Consider the following 17,497-nt stretch of genomic DNA (forward strand, 5'->3'; position numbering starts at 1 on the left):
CAATGTACACAGATTCTGAGGATAATACAGGTTACAAAATATACCATATACTGTAACATTCTCGCTAAGTACACAGTCCATGCAAACCCACAGTTCTGTTATGATCAAATACACCGCACTCTGAAACCAAGTGGCAAATGGCAACAAACATAACTTCTGCAGATTCCTCATCAAACCTCCCAACACTTGTTATACTGTGAGCCAGTTGGTCTCACTGAAACTCCAACGTCCACACGTGTGTATCCAAACTTCACTCTCGAGAAAACACACACTAGAATCACACACTTTCTCTCAAATGCCTTCGCCAAGAATCCACTTCCAGGCTTTTAATTTCTCCTTTCAGATTACTGTCCCTTATTTTGCCAAATGCATTCAAGCTTCCAAAAAATCTCTCAGATAAGAACATAAGAACTAGGAACTAGGATAAGAACTAGGCCATCTGACCCCTGGAGCCCGCTCTACCATTCAATAAGTTCATGGCTGATCTTTTTGTGGAGTCAGCTCCACTTACCCACCCACTCACCATAACCCGTAATTCATTTACTGTTCAAATATTTATCTATCCTTACCTTAAAAACATCTAATGAGTTGCCTCAACTGCTTCACTGTGCAGGGAAATCCACAGGTTTACAACCTTTAGGTGAAAAAGTTCCTCCTCAACTCAACCCTAAAGCTGCTCCCCCTTATTTTGAGGCCATGCACCTTCATTCTAGTTTCACTTGTCAGTAGAAATAACTTTCCTGCTTCTATCTTACCTACTCCCTTCACTATTTTATATGTTTCTATAAGGTCTCCCCTCATTCTTCTGAATTCCAATGAGTATAGCCACAGTCTACTCAGTCTTTCCTCATAAGCCAACCTTCTGAACTCCAGAATCAATTTAGTGAATCTCCTCTGTTCCCTCTCTAGTGCCAGTATGTCCTTCCTCAAGTAAGGAGGCCAAAATTGTACGCAGGACTGCAGGTGTAGCCACATTAGCACCTTATACAGCTGCAACATAACTTCGCTGTTTTTTTTAAATTCCATCCCTGTAGCAATGAAGGACAAAATTCCGTTTGCCTTCTTAATTACCTGCTGCACCTGCAAACCAATTTTTGTGATTCATGCACTCGTTGTAGATACTCAGCTATGCCCACAGAACACTGTTGCTTCACGGGTTGTATTAAGGTGTCACTAATCTTAGGATTACTCCAGCTCGCTGGCTTCTCATCTGCCAACTTCACCAGGTTTGCACCTTTCAGCTCCATCTTTAGCTCAGAGCCTCTCTCTCCCCCTTTCTTAACTTGAGTGAACAGTACCTTATTCAGATTCCACTTCTTTTTCCTTTTCAGGCCGTAAGACATAGGAGCAGAATAAGGCCACTTGGCCCATTGAGCCTGCTCCACCATTCGATAATGGCTGATATTTTTCTCATCTCCATTCTCCTGTCTGGTCCCCATAACGCCTGACGCCCTTATTAATCAGGAACCTATCTACCTCTGTCTTAAAGACACTCAATTACCCGGCCTTCACAGGCTTCTGCGGCAAAGAGTTCCACAGATTCACCACTCTCTGGCTGAAGAAGTTCCTCCTCCTCTCTGTTTTAAAGGACCAGCCCTTTCGCATGAGATTATGTCCTCTGGTTCTAGCTCTTCCTACTGGTGGAAACGTCTTCTCCACATTCAGCCCATCCAGGCCTCGCAGTATCCTCTAAGTTTAATACGATCCCCACCTCCCCACCGCTGCCGCCCACCCCCCACCCCCGCCCCAGCATCCTTCTTTTGACTTCAGTCTTCCAGGGTCTTCTCTTTTAATGCCCTGATTTCTCAAACAATATCTTTAGATTCTGGAATTTGTTTTCTATCCCTTACCCCATTGTCCTGCCTCTGTGCTGGCAGCTTCTTCTCAAATACTTGGTTCCAAATTTGAGTCCCTGATGCTGAGCAACAGCCTGGTCTTTCACTAACCCCTGTTTGTTTTGCACGTCGTAAACCCTTCAATTACAATGCAGGCACAATCTAAAATGAAACCCAAACTGACAGTCATAAAGGCATCATTGTTTGATATGAACTGACAACAATGCACCAGAGAGAGGCCCAGGGTAATGGACTGAGCCAGGTAAGAGAAAGCAAAATGGGGGTCATAGATTGAGGGCTGGAACAGGCGAGTGGGGTGGGAGGGAAATGACATAAAGCCAGAGAGTTGGCTCTCGACTGCCACCACCTTACCCTCTACCTCCCAATGCTGATTCCCTTCTTCAGGCCCTGGTGCTTACAATGCCCGCCCCACCCATGCCCACACTCACATCCTGGGAGCTCACAAGCAAACACAGCAAGGATTGTTTTGATTATAAGCTCCCTCCATGACGAATTCTCCTCCCTCTACTGGTTGAATACCAGCAGTGATTCGATGAGTCTCTAAAGTAAGCACTACTAGTGCAATTAAAGGGTGGAACCATCTGTTGTATTTGTTGCCCTGCTTGGAGATGGAGGAGCATTTAATTAGGCGGAATCCTGCTTACCTGAACTCCGCCACCTTCTCATCCCTTCCACAATTAAATTCTGGGCGGAAATCATGGTTTCTCAAGATCACCTTCCCACCCCACCGCTAATTGAGGCCATTAAGAGGCCAATTAGTGACCCTGTAAAGATAACTCTTGAATGCAGCTAGAATTTTGGTAAATCTATGTTACACTCCCTCCATTGCCAATATATCTTTTCCATGCTTGCAGCTCACATTACACCAGGTGAGGTCTAACCAGGGTTTTGTATAACTACCACATCACTTCTCTCAGCTTACATTCATTCCACCACATAAAACGATCAACATTCTGTTGACATTTCTGAATAAGTTTGGTACCTGCTAAAGACACGCTAATGTAAATAAAACCCTTAAGACCCTAAGATCACCACTGATTTTAGCTTTTCACGATTTAAAAAGTGCCATTGTAGGTCCAAAATAGGTGATCTTGCATTGCTTCCTTTTGCCAGTTTCACCCACTCACTAATATTTCTTTGTAACTTTGTGCTTCCGTCAAGATTGCTGACAATACTGCCTAACTTTGCATAATCCGCAACTGTGGATATGGTGCTTCTTATTTCCTCAGCTAAAGTTATTAGCAGCAGTGAATAATGGGAGCCCCAGATCCTTCTGCCAATTCGGTGACTTTCCCATTACTGCTACTCTCTGTCGCTTGTTGCCCAACCAATTCCGTAACCAGGTAAATAACTTGCCTGCAATTCAACAAGTTGCAGTTTTATTCAACAGCGTCTTCCGAGAGACTTTATCAAGTGCCTTTTGGGAGTCCCTATCAATACCATCCACAGACATCCCACCGTCAAATACTTTAGTCACCTCTTCGTCATATTATCCAACTTTGTTATCCAATAACCCGCCCTTTACAAATCGATCGAAACTCTCCTGGTTCAGCCGAAAATTTCCAAGGTCACTATTCTTAATGATAGACTGTAGTGGCTCACGGATAACAGATATCACGCTAACAGGTCTATAATTCGCTACTTTTAAAGTAGTGAGTGGCATTCATTTCCCAAAATGAGAGAACTTTGGCAGATAATTGTCGGGGTCTCAGCAAGGTTTTTAAGTGATGCAGTCCGTAAGTGTTGCATTAGGCTGTGGAATGAGACAATGCGCTTAAATCTGTGAAGTGAGTCTTCTGAATTTCCATCGAATCCCCACAGTGTAGAAGGAGGCCATTCGGCCCATCGAGTCTTCACCTACAACAATCTCACCCCGGCCCGATCCCCGCACCCCCACATTTTAACTCCGCTAACCTACGCATCCCGGGGCATTAAGGGGCAATTTAGCAACGCCAATGCACCTAACCCGCACTTCTTTGGACTGTGGGAGGAAACCGGAGCACCCGGAGGAAATCCACGCAGATACGGGGAGAACATGCAAACTCCACACAGACAGTGACCCAACCCGGGAATTGAACCCGGGTCCCTGGAGCTATGAGGCCGCAGTGCTAACCACTGTGCCTGCCTGCTGAATCCACAGTCTCCTGCTCCGGAAGTAAAAGTCTTTCACAAATTCGTACAACGTGAAAAGTGATTGTTCAAAAAATTATTAGAAGTATTTTTGTTGCTTGTGGCGTCATGATATTTTCTTGGAAATAGTGAAAATTCGTGAATTGTACTTTGCTTTTGTCGCTTTTCTTTAATAACTGAAAATCTTGGTTCATGAAATCTTGTGCAAAGTGTTACTTTATTTCTCAAGCTTAATGGCAATTTCGTGAATGAAATTGGATGGATTGATGTTAATTTAACATTTTAATGCTTGGAGATTTTTGAAAACATTTTTATGGTATAGTGAACATTTTATAACGCAAACAACTACACATCAATATCAGATATAAAGACTTGCTTTGAACAAAATATATAAATCCTGCGAAACGTACTAAAACCAATTTATTTGATAGCAAATTGTATCGGCGTTAAACTAAAGTCGAATAGTTCTCACAACTTCTTGGAACTCACTTTGCCCATCATATGACCCTTTGTATTATTTTCTGGTCTTAATAAAATAATGTAACATTTAGGTGCGAAAATGCACACAAGAAGACCAAAGCTAGATGCCAAAATAGCGAACACCTCGACGGCTACGGTATATTTTCCGGGCGAACTTGTGTAAGCTGGAATGAATGTTATCCACACTGTGCAAAATATCAGCATACTAAAGGTTATGAATTTGCCCTCGTTGAAGTTATCGGGCAGTTTTCGAGCTAGGAACGCAACGATAAAACACACACAGGAGAGACAGCCAATATAGCCTAGCACACAATAGAAGGCTGTTGCCGATCCCACATCGCATTCCAGAAGGATTTTATCCTTAAAATAATTGGTGTTTTTCCGTGGCAAAGGTGGCGATGTAGCTAGCCACATTGTGCATATGAAACATTGGACCAGTGCAAGTGCACAAACGGTCAGTCTCTGTTGGGTAGGACCAAAATATTTCATCATATTTCTGTTCGGAACCGTGGCCTTAAAGGCCATGACCACAACAATGGTTTTCGCCAAAACACAGGAGATGCAAAGAACAAAACTAATGCCGAAAGTCACGTGGCGTAAAATACATGACCAAAATGTTGGCTCACCAATGAAAGTAAACGAGCAAAGGAAACACAACGTGAGTGCAAAGAGCAGGAAAAAACTGAGCTCGGAGTTGTTGGCTTTAACAATAGGAGTGCGTTTGTAAATAAAGAAGAGAGCGGCTACACCCATTGTGAGGAATGCGCCAACTATTGTGAGTGCCATCAATACAACTCCTGTTATATCTGTAAAGCCGAGGTATTCAATTTGTTTCGGGATACACTGATCTCGCCTCGGACCAGTCCAATATTCGGGGGGACATTTGATGCAGTGTATCGAATCTAAGGTGAAGCAAAGGGAGGAGAAAAGACAACAATTTATCTTCGGACCGAACCTTTGGAAAAGGATTTGCAGCGGATAAACTTGTACACACCTGTAGTGTTGCTGATTTCTCCGTCGCCACACGGAATGCAGTCAAAACAACATAGAGGCTGGTGCTTTCTTGCTGCTTTCCTCGTTCCGGGGAGACAGTTTTCGGAGCACACTGCACGCGGAATCTAAAGTTAAGTTAAAGTTTCTTTATTAGTCACAAGTAAGGCTTACATTAACACATAAGAACATAAGAAATAGGAGCAGGAGTAGGCCATCTAGCCCTTCGAGCCTGCCCCGCCATTCAATAAGATCATGGCTGATCTGAAGTGGATCAGTTCCACTTTCCTGCCCTCTCCCCATAACCCTTAATTCTCCTGTCTATCAAAAACCTATCTACCCCTGACTTAAATATATTTAGCGAGGTAGCCTCCACCACTTCAACGGGGAGAGAATTCCAGAGATTCACCACCCTTTGAGTGAAGAAGTTCCTTTTCAACTCCGATCTAAACTGCGCCCCCGCCCACCCACCTTATCTTGAGGCTGTGCCCTCTCGTCCTGCTGTCCTTTCTAAGCAGGAAGAATCTCTCTACCTCTACCCTACCCATCCCCTTCATTATCTTATACATCTCTACAAGATCCCCCCTCATCCTTCTAAACTCCAACGAGTACAGACCCAGTCTATTTAGTCTCTCTTCATAGTCCAACCCCCTCATCTCCGGTATCAGCCTAGTGAACCTCCTCTGCACTCCCTCCAAGGCCAATATATCCTTGGATATATTGCAACACTGCAATGAAGTCACTGTGAAATTCTCCTAGTCACCACTGCCTGGCATCTGTTTGGGTCAGTACACCTAAATAGCATGTCTTTCAGAAATTGGAAGGAAACTGGAGCACCCAGAGGAAATCCATGCAGACACGGTGAAAACGTGCAAACTCCACACAGACAATGACCCAAGGCTGGAATAGAACCTGGATTCCTGGTACTGTGGAGCAGCAGTTCTAACCACTGTATTACTGTGCTATGGTTTAAAGCGGTTTGAAGTATCAGTGTGTAACATGGTCTATGTAGAAATAAGGAACACCAATGCACTTTCTGTGGTGGCCAGTTTGAAATGTTTCGTAATGTTCTTTGAGATTTTATGAATAAAGTATCTCTATCGCTAAAAAGGGAAGTTGTATTCTTGATACTGAACGTACTTTGCAAATAAGTGGCAGATGGATTTAAAGGTTTGGAGATGCTGGTGTTGGACTGGGGTAAACACAGTAAGAAGTCTGACAACACCGAGTTTAAGTCCAGGTTAAAGATGGATTTTAGTACAGAGAAGTTTGAGAAAATGCATTTAGGGAGGTCAAACACTTATAGGGAATACACGATAAATTGGAATCTCCTAAGAGAGGTAGGTGAGGTGAGAAATCTTGACATACAAGTGCACAGCTCGCTAAACCCAATGTTGTAAAGAAGGCAGATGGAATGCTCTCCTTCATTGACAGGGGAATATAACATAAGAGTAATGGTAGACCATACGATATAGGAGCAGAATTCGGCCATTCCATCCATCACGTCTGCTCCGCCATCCAATCATAGCTGATATGATTCTCATCCCCATTCACCTGCCTTCTCTCTGGAATCCTTGATCCCCTTATTGATCAAGAACTTATCTATCTCTGTGTTAAAGATACTCAATGACCTGGCCTCCACAACCCTCTGTGGCAATGAGTTCCACTGCTTTACCAAACTTTGGCTGAAGAAATCCCTCCTCATCTCAGTTTTAAAGGAGCACCCCATCACTTTGCAATTGTGCCCTCCAGTTCAAGTCTCTTCCACTAGTGGAACTATCCTCTCTATGCCTACTCTATCTAGGCCTCCAGTATTCTGTAAGTTTCAATTAGATCCCCCCTCACCCTTCTAAACTCCATTGAGAATAGAACCAGATACCTCAAACACTCCTCATAAGATAAACCCTTCATTCCTGGGATCATTCTTGTAATATAATGTCGGAATTATATAAAGCATTGGTGAGGCCACAACTGGAGTAACGTATGCAGTTCTGGTCACCACATTACAGGGAGGACATAATTGCTCTGGACAGAATGCAGAGGAGATTTACAAAAATGTTGCCAGGTTCAAAAAGTTTAGCTATGAGGAGAGATTGGACAGGTTAGGGTTATTTTCCTTGGAACAAAAAAGAGATAACTTGATAGAAGTGTTCAAAATCATGAGAAGGAGAGGTGGTATGGACGAGATAAAATTGGTTCCCTCTAGAACCAGGGGGCATAGATTCAAGATAAGTGGCAGTAAGTGCAGAGGGGACATGTATTTATGCAAAGAGTGGTGCATGTCTGGAATTCACTGCCCGAGTTGGTGGTGGAGGCAGAAACCGTAAAGTATTGTGGCTGGCATGGTAGCGCAGTAGTTAGCATTGCTGCCTTACAGCACCAGGGGTGCGGGTTTGATTCCGGCCTTGAGTCACTCTCTGTGTGGAATTTGCACATTCTTCCCATGTCTGCATAGATTTCCTCCAGGTGCTCCGGTTTCTTCCCACATTCTGAAAGATCAGCTGGTTAGGTGCATTGACCCGAGCAGGTACCAGACTGGGGGAACTTCACAGCAGCTTCATTGCAGTGTTAATGTAAGCCTTACTTGTGACTCATAGATAAACTTTAACTTCATTTTTTTTTAATACCTGGATCTGTACCTTAAGTGATGTAAGATACAGGGTTATGGGAAGGGTAGAAGAAGGTGGGATTCGAAAGGGCACCTTGGTGTCCTTGGGCTGGCATGGGCAAAATGGTCCAAGTGGCTTCCTTCTGTGCTGTAACTTTTCTACGGTTCTGTGTTTCTTATATCAATAGTATTGAAATTGTAATGCATCAACTCAGTAAGGAAAATGGTACATCAAGTAAAGTTGAATTTTATGGCACTTTCTTTATTTTTCAGTATAAATCATTCCCCTCAGGCAGTATGCCTGACATGGAATCTATATTGTAGCTGCCAAGAGAATTACATGACATAGAAGCACCTAGGAGTGGAACAAACTTTCCACCGGGGGCTCCCAAAGATGTGCTGGTTAGGTTGATTGGCCACGGTAAAATTGCCCCTTAGTGTACTGAGATGCGTAGATTAAAGGATTAGTGGGTAAAATATGTACGGATATGGGGGTAGGGCCTGGGTGGGATTGTGATCGGTGCAGACTTGATGGGCCAAATGGCCTCTTTCTGCACTGTAGGCTTTCTGTGATTCTATGAAACGGTTGGAAACAAGTCAAATTTTATGGCACTTCCTTTAAATTCAAGTTGAAATATTCTGTCACATGAATTTTCTGAGTGAAGTATATTTGGTGGGGGGTGGGGGGGGTACAGGAGAAAACAAACACATGGATCGACTGAACGTGGTTACTTTTTTCTGGCAGTGCCATCTCCTCTGCATTTGTGCCCAACTACAGCAGTGATCTTACCTCGCTCGTGACACCACTCCAAACAATCAACTCTTCCTTTAATGTTAATTCTTTTCCCGGAGGTGCAGACCCATCGTACCTTCCAACAGTCAAAACATCAGCACCACCAGAGTCATTGGGCTGCCAATTCACAATGTCATATGTTGGGACTGGATCTCCATTTCCATCGAAATGCACTCTTTCACCAGTCTTAGTTGTGAAATCCACTGTTTTTATGTAATGAAGGAGCTGCCCAGAGAAATAAAATGAATAGGCAGTAGATAATAAATCTTAACTGGATTCTTTAGAATTACTTAAATAGTCAATGCTGTGCACCAATATTTAAACATCAATTCAGATTGGCCAAACAGTTTTTTTAGAAACATAAATGAGTTTTCAATCCCAAGAGCAATGCATTTCGTTTAAAAGGAAATCACTGCAGCTGCTGGAATCTGAAACCAAAGGAGAAAATGCTGGAAAATCTCAGTAGACCAGGCAGAATCTGAAAGGCGAGAATAGAGTTGACGTTTTGGGTCAAAGAGCAAAGAAAATTACAGCACGTGAACAGGCCCTTCGGCCCTCCAAGCCTGCACTGACCATGCTGCATGATTGAACTAACCTTCCGGGGACCATATCCCTCTATTCCTATCCTATTCATGTATTGCCCCTTAAATGTCTGCTTCCATTACTTCCCCTGGCAGCGAGTTCCAGGCCACCATCAGCTTCTGTGTAAAAAAATTGCCTCGTACCTCTCCTTTAAACTTTGCCCCTCGCACCTTAAACCTATGCCTCCTAGTAATTGACTCTTCCACCCTGGGAAAAAGCTTCTGACTATCCACTCTGTCCGTGCCCCTCATAATCTTGTAGACTCCTATCATGTCACCACTCAACCTCTGTCATTCCAGTAAGAACAAACCAAGTTCCTCCAACCTCTCCTCGTAGCTAATGCCCTCCATACTAGGCAACATTCTGGTAAATCTTTTCTATACCCTCTCCAAAGCCTCCACATCCTTCTGGTAGTGTGGAGACCAGAATTGAACACTATATTCCAAATGTGGCCTAACTAAGGTTCTATAAATCTACAACATAACTCATCAATTTTTAAAATCAATACTCTGGCCAATGAAGGCAGCATGCCATATGACTTCTTCTCCACTTGCATTGCCACTGTCAGTGACCTGCGTACCTGTACACCCAAATCCCTCTGTCTATCAATACTCTTAAGGGTTCTGCCATTTACTGTGTATTTCCTATCTGCATTAGGCTTTCCAAACTGCATTGCCTCGCTTGTTTCCTGAGTCAAGATGACCCTTTGTCAAAGATAAAAGGCACAGAGCGTGGGGGATATTTAATCTGTATGGTGAGGGAATGAAAGATGAGTCATAGCCACAAAAATAAGAGGAAAAGGCTGTTAATGGCAGCCCAGAGAGAGAATAGAAGGTGTGAATGGCCAAAGGGCAGAGAGACTGAAATCAGGGGGTCCTTTACCTGCCATGGTTCGAAGGCTGAAATCATTGCACAACTTTTGTTCACAAACGGACCTTGACCGCGTTCACAGGCGAACATATTGTGAAGAGCGTGGGCAACAGCATAGACCGCTTTGTACACGTTATAGCTAATCCTGAACTGTGACACTTCAGTGTATGCATTGCTTAATTCCTTAAGACGTTCTGTCCCTTTGCATTCACTTATCTGTGAGGAGGACTTAATTCCTTCCGATTTATTTTCCGTCCGTCCCAGTATACAGTCAAAGCTCGTTTCCCAAAATTCTTTCATCAAAATGTTTCCCGGATAAGCTGAAGGATGGACGTCAAGTAGAAACTCTTTTAAGCCTGGCACTCTTCCCTTACGGATTGCAATCCCTATTGCTCCGGTTAGGAATTGCCTGTTTTCTTGGGGAGTGACCAGCGAAGTGGAAATCCAGGCTTCGCTTCCGACCCATTGAATGCCGCTGATGTTTTGTCTTGCAACTTCCCTCAGAAGAATGGCCATATCCGCTTGTGCAAGAAATGCCACGACAACTTTGGTACTAAATTGCTTTATAACCTCGACAGTTTCAAGCAATTTCTCCCTCGGGTATGTTCTGTGAAAAGACCGAAAATATGCAATACAAACACCTAACTGTTGCACAGCCTCTGTGAAAGTTTGCATTCCAAAGTTACCATAATCATCGTCGCTTCTAATTGTCCCGATCCAAGTCCACCCAAATCGTTTCACCAACTTGGCCAATGCTCTAGCTTGAAAGTAATCACTTGGAATTGTTCGTAGGAAGGAAGGATATTCCACTTTATTGCTGAGACAGGCACACGTGGAAAAGTAGCTAACCTGAGGAAATATAATCGAAGTGAGTTAGAATGGACTAAAATATCCTTTCGTTGGATATTGCTTTCCCCTGAACCAGAGTCAATGGGTTTTGTTACAATATATTCCATTCACACAACCATGCTAATATATTTTAGATCAATAGAAAGAGAGAGAACAGGAATCTCGGATAACACTGAGATGAGGAGTAGTTACTTCTTGCAGAGGGTTGGGAATTTGTGGAACTTGCTGCCCCATAGTGCGGTGGAGTCTGAATCATTCAGAAAGGAAAACAGAACGAGAGGGCGCAGTCTCAAAATAAGGGGAGTTGAGGAGGAACTTCTTCACTCAAAGGGTGGTGAATCTCTGGAATTCTCTACCCATTGAAGTGGTGGAGGCTACCTCGTTGAATATATTTAAGTCACGGGTAGATAGATTTCTGATAGACAAGGAAATTAAGCGGGAAAGTGGGACTGATCCACTTCAGATCAGCCATGATCTTATTGAATGGCGGGGCAGGCTCGAAGGGCTAGATGGCCTACTCCTGCTCCTATTTCTTATGTTCTTACGTTCATTGAATGGTTTCAAAAAGGAGATAAAAATATTACCAATAAAAGGGGGATAAGGGGATATGGGGAAAAAATGTAGGGAGATGGATTTGAGACCAATGAGAAATCAGCCATGGTCTGATTGAAAGGCAGAGCAGGTTCGAAGGGCTGAAATTACCTAAATCTACTTCCAGTTCCTATTTTCCTGTGTTCCAGGTAATGCGGTGATCCGCCGGTACTAACAGGAGAGTCAGCATGAAGGTTGTCTACTTTCAATGTCGGGGTGGGTGGGCCTATGGCCCACATTCAGGGAGCAGAGTGCGGGAGAGACAGAGAGTGGGCACGGTGAGGTTAAAGGGACTGCAAGCCCGGAAGAGTTGGTGCAATTTGAAAATCACCAGGAGAGGGCGATCGCGAGAAGGAAGTAAGCTCGATTGAGAGTGGAAAAGCTCCAGGATCACAAGCAGCACTCTGGGTTCCCCGCTGGTTGGAAACCCAAACTGCCGCAGTTACATTTAATTGTCCGTTATGGGCGCAGTCTCTTTAGTATATTCAAATAAAAGACCTGTCTCTAGAAAGTAGGTGAACTGCCAGTCCCTTCACTCGACTAACTAAATCCGGAAACGGGCGTGTTGGAGGTGAGTTGGGGAAGAGTTTCAGATTTCTGATATTTTAACATACCCCAGCCCCTCTGCTGTCCATGACCCGCGGGATTAAAATTACTCCGGTTGGTCACTGTTGCGGAGCAGAAAATAGCCCAATTGCGCAAATAGTTAAGCGATTATATTTGTTTTCACCCCCTCAATTGGAAGTAATTTTGATATGCGAACTGATTTGTTTTTCTTGCAAAAGTACATTTTCTTCCTCTGAGAGAAAGAAATGATCCCAACCTGCCCGGGGAAGACCGGTGATTGGGATTTTTCATTGGATTACACCCAACTGGACCTCACGTAACCATTGACGCTGATGGAAATGGTGGGATTAAAATGGTTGGGCAACCCCACTCTATCAGTCCCTCTCAGCTGAGATCAGTTTGAGGGCGTTTAAAAGGCAGCAGGCCCTGGCTTTAAAGTTTGATCACAAGTATGACACCAGTAGCAATTCAGGGCACCTTCAGTGCTGCATGAATAACTTGGGAGTGACTCTTCAGCCCAAACTCTTCCGATTGGCGAGTTTGAGTGTTCTCACTGAGCCAATGTGGCATGTAAAATGTGGCATGTGTGACATTTGCAGAATGTGGGCATCGCTGTCTAGACCAGCATTTATTGCCCATCCCTAATTGCCCTTGAGAAGGTGGTGGTGATCTGCCTTCTTGAACCGCTGCAATCCCTGTGGTGTAGGTAGTATCCACAGTGCTGTTAGGGCGGGGCTCTCTGTTTCCCTCCCCATTAAACGCTGTAACATTGCTGGAAGATGCGAAAACGCAGGGAAGATGAGCTTGGGAAAGTCCCTGTAAAGTCGCTGCCATAGTTCCTCCTTGTCCTAAACTTTGTCCACATATTCGTGCCCTCACTAAGAGCACCATTGTAACAGCATCGCCTTTCTGCTCTCAACCCTCCTTCATCCTTTGGTGACTTGTCTATCGGAACGCACCACTGGGTGGTTTGACACATTATACACCCCGTCAATTTGAGGTCAGTCAAATCGCCTCTGCCCATTTCCTAAGTCGCATCAAATCCCGTTCATTTACCATGCTGTGTCCACTGACCTATACTGGTTTCAGGTCAAACATGGTCTTGAATTTTAAAATTCCCACCATTGATTTATAATATCGCAATGTCCCCGTTCGTCCTAATATCTCTTATCTCCTCTTAGCCCCACAACCCTCCCAAGAATCTGCACCCATCGAATTCTCTCCTCTTGAGCACTCGACATGAATCACCCTACCGTTTGCCTCGACCCTGTGATCTGCAATACCCACTCTACACTGCTCCATCTCGCTACCTCACTTTTCGGCTCCTTTAAAGGACAGGACCTTCCGACCACGTGGCCCCAAAACTGGAAAAACCTGTCCGAGGTCAATGGATCGTTGCATGGCCCGCCCGCCCGCTACCAATCCAGTGGCGGGCGGGATGAGAAAATTGTCCTTGAGCAAACTTCGGGTCATTGGACCCAATGTCTCCTTTATTGTGGCTCAATATCATAATTTGCTCGCTATTGGTCACATGAATAATCTGGGTAGGTTTAATTACATTAAGACTCAACGTAAATAGGAGCTGCTGTTGCAGTTCCAAAATACATGTAATTTACCAATTGCAACTTGTTAACTTGAGTAACAGCGGCATTCTCTCAGTCTTCGTGCTGGTGACCAGAATTATGATGTGGAGATGCCGGCGTTGGACTCGGGTAAACACAGTAAGAAGTCTGACAACACCAGGTTTAAGTCCACAAGCTTGTGAGTTTACCATCAAATAAATTGGTTGGACTTAAACCTGGTGTTGTCAGACTTCTTTCTGTGTTGACCAGAATTAGGAGCAGACATATTAGATAGTGCAGTGGGGAAACAGGGAACTGGACTCCACAGGTTGGTGTTTGTATTTCACAGGAACTTCTCCCACCCATCAGTCAAGAACATCAGCATATCTTTCGATTCCTTTCTGCTACAGACTCTCAGCTGGATTCGCCTGAATGCATTCAGGCTAATCACCTCAACTATTCTTTTGGCAGCGACTTCAGCAATCCAACCATTCATTGAGTTAGGTACTATTTTCTTGAATTCCTTGTTGGATTGATTACTGACTTTCCTCTAGCTGTGACCCTAGTTGTGGTCTCGCCGACAAGTTGTACCATTTTCCATGTGTCTATCACATGAAACCGTTTCATAATGTCATCAAAATAATTGAATTTAAACCCCCCGCGCCAGTGATTGAATTTTACCTCACTTTGATGTGATAACATATCAAAGAACAAAGAACAACACAGCACAGGAAACAGGCCCTTCGGCCCAACAAGCCCGTGCCGCCATTTTAACATTCAGTGAGCGCCTCATTCCAATCCTTCTTCTACCTATGACTTTTGCCTGAGCCTCTTGGACTCCACAATAAGGGTGTGCAAATTTAGAGAATTTTATGTGTGCCAGATTGAGGGAGGTCTAATTTAGGGACAAATTGTAAACACCAATCAGCCTAAAAGCACGTTTTTGGGGTGTGGGAGGAAACCGGAGCACCCCGAGAGAACCCGCGCTAGCACGGGGAGAATGTGCAAACTCCCACAGACACGGACCCAAGTCGGGGAGCCAACCCAGGTCCATGTATCTGCACAGCAAACAGTGATAGTCACTGAGTTGTCGTGTTGCCCGTCAGCTGGTCCAGTTTAAGCGTACACTAACGACGTGAAGCACTAGACAACTCTCGAAACATCCAAGAGCAGCCCTCGCACGACCCACCGCATGTATGCCCCTTGTTGGCCAACAAGGCGGACCGATCAAGCGCGCTTGATTCGGCACTACTTACACAAAATTATTTTCTCAGATTTGTAGGACCGCCACAGATTGTGGGTTATGTTGTATCTGAAGTTTTAAAGTAAGCAACTTGCGTCTGTTCCTGAAACTATAGCATAATGTCAAACACATCGTTCACGACCTTTGTCTTGGAATTTTAAAAATGACACTAGGTAAATCTTCTATAGCCGAACTTACCACGGGAATTCTAAAAGGACTAATGGAACTTGCTATTGCTACAGATTGCGTCGATCCAGAAGCCGCAATAATAGCAGAAACCGCCGAAGATGTTTTACAGAGGGGCTCTAAAGTGTCTGCCTCTGCTGTGTTTATCATCTGTAGTGTTCCTTTCATGGACAGATGCGTCACGGCACATGAATCATAAATCTTGTAGCCCAGTGTAATATTTGGAAGTAAGGACGAATCGTTATTTATTTCTTCTATAGCGAATATCATAGTCTGCACAAATCGAAACTCTCTGAAGTCAAAGCTGCAGAACACAACACAGATTGGCACGTTGAGTACACAAAAAGACGCAAATATTTGCTGAACTAAATATTCATGCGGGTGTAATTGAGAATGCATTTTTCAATAGCATCAAGATGGGGAGATGGTGGCGTAATGTTAATGTCACTGGGACATGGGTTCAAACACCTACAATACTGTGCGCAGTTTTGGTCTCTTTTTCTGAGGAAGGATGTTCTTGCTCTCCAGGGAGCCCAGTCGGTTTACCAGGCTGATTCCGGGGATGGCAGGACTGATGTATGAAGAGAGACTGACTAGGTTAGGATTGTTTTCACTGGAGTAAATGAGGGGGGCTCTCATAGAGACTTATAAATTTCTAATAGGACTCGACAAGGTAGATACAGAAAGGGTATTCCCGATGGTAGGGGTGCCTGGAACCAGCGGTCACAGTCTGAGGATAGTCACAGGGTAGACCATTTAGAACTGAGATGAGGAGACACTTTTTCACCCAAAGATTGGTGAGCCTGTAGAATTCATTATCACAGGACGTTTTTGATGCCAAATCATTGAATGTATTCAAAAGGCAGCTAGATATAATACTTGGGCAAACGAGATCAAAGATCATGAGGAGAAAGCAGGAATGGGTTTTGAGTTTGAAGGTCAGCCATGATGTGATTAACAGTGGAGCCGGCTGGAAGGACCTTATGGCCTCCTCTTGTCCCTATCTTCTATGTTTCTATGCTAATATCACCCTGGTAATTAATAAAATTTGTCATTTAACTCAAGACAGCCGCCAGGCTCGAGGGCAATTGGGGAGAGGCAACAAATGATTGTCACTGGCGCCCCCACGCGAGCAAGAATAAATTTGAGAGGTTAAGACGAATTACTGACTTCTCGGTCAGTTACTTAGAAGCGCAATAGTAGAAAATAGATCGCTTAGTGGATTGAAGGATAGATGCCTCTGTCTTGAGAAAGCATACAATTTATGGTGCACACATCTTTTGAAATCGTCTAAATGTTATCATTCTCGAGCTCCTGCTGACGCCAGATGAACAACAAGATTTGTTTTTGGAATAATCTCATGTGTAAATGCCGAATATAAACTCGTCAAAGAAAAATGAGAGCATAACTGCGACTTCTGGACATGATGTTTGGCTGGTCGATAGCAGATTACTGATGCATTACAACATCTTTTTCTGTTATTAATTTAACACGTTGTTTAATACAAAAAAAGTCATTTATTTAATTGAAATACTCAATAACCAACACATAAAAAATTGTTCTCCCCCAATTATATTCCCTGTGTTTGTACCCTAATCAATAGCGCAATGCGGTGTGAAATAAATAGAACCGTCAATAAAATAACTTGCTTCATTAATCACAATGCAAAGTTTGACAGAAACTTATCAATGCAACAACTCACCTTTTGCATTTTACTGCATTGGGTTGGGTCTGGAAGGCAAGTTCCTGATTTTCCACATTGGAGTGAACACTAAATAATCCGCCTAAGATAAAATCCCCATCCTTTAACACGCCAGGCAAATCAAATGTTCCCCAATATTTACAGGCCTTTTCATCATTTCCCCACAGCGAAGCAACCACGGATAGAAGTACCCCCCATGTTAAAGGGTGGTGCATGTTACTCCTTGCAGAGCAGGACACCGAGTTAAGATGTGGGCAACTGAAACGGTTTGATATGTTGCAATATATATAGCCTGTGCTTGGGTAAGACTAACGTAAATCGATCTTAAATACGGAAATTTGGATTGTTCCGTGAAAATTCCCAGAAGAAAACTCCACCTGAAGGGGAATGGAGAAAGATATTAAATATTCTCTTAATGAGAACCAAATATACCCAGATGAGTGAGAACTCGAGGTATAATTGTTTCATTTGGAAGCTACAACAGATAA

General features: G+C 43.7%; 1 protein-coding gene across 1 annotated transcript; it reads right to left on the reverse strand.

Annotated features, from left to right (window-relative positions):
* Positions 1-4,454: 4,454 nt before the first annotated feature.
* Positions 4,455-17,128, reverse strand: LOC145341564 (extracellular calcium-sensing receptor-like). The gene is made up of 6 exons (XM_080186541.1): positions 17,010-17,128; positions 15,320-15,611; positions 10,322-11,158; positions 8,855-9,082; positions 5,461-5,584; positions 4,455-5,368 (listed from the first exon to the last, which is right to left on the reverse strand). The coding sequence occupies exons 2-6, from the start codon at positions 15,575-15,577 to the stop codon at positions 4,455-4,457; spliced, it is 2,361 nt and encodes a 786-aa protein (XP_080042667.1). The 5' UTR covers positions 15,578-15,611; positions 17,010-17,128.
* Positions 17,129-17,497: the final 369 nt, after the last annotated feature.

This window comes from Carcharhinus amblyrhynchos, chromosome 3 (assembly GCF_965287045.1).
Source record: "Carcharhinus amblyrhynchos chromosome 3, sCarAmb.v2.hapA, whole genome shotgun sequence".
Lineage (NCBI taxonomy): Eukaryota > Metazoa > Chordata > Chondrichthyes > Carcharhiniformes > Carcharhinidae > Carcharhinus > Carcharhinus amblyrhynchos.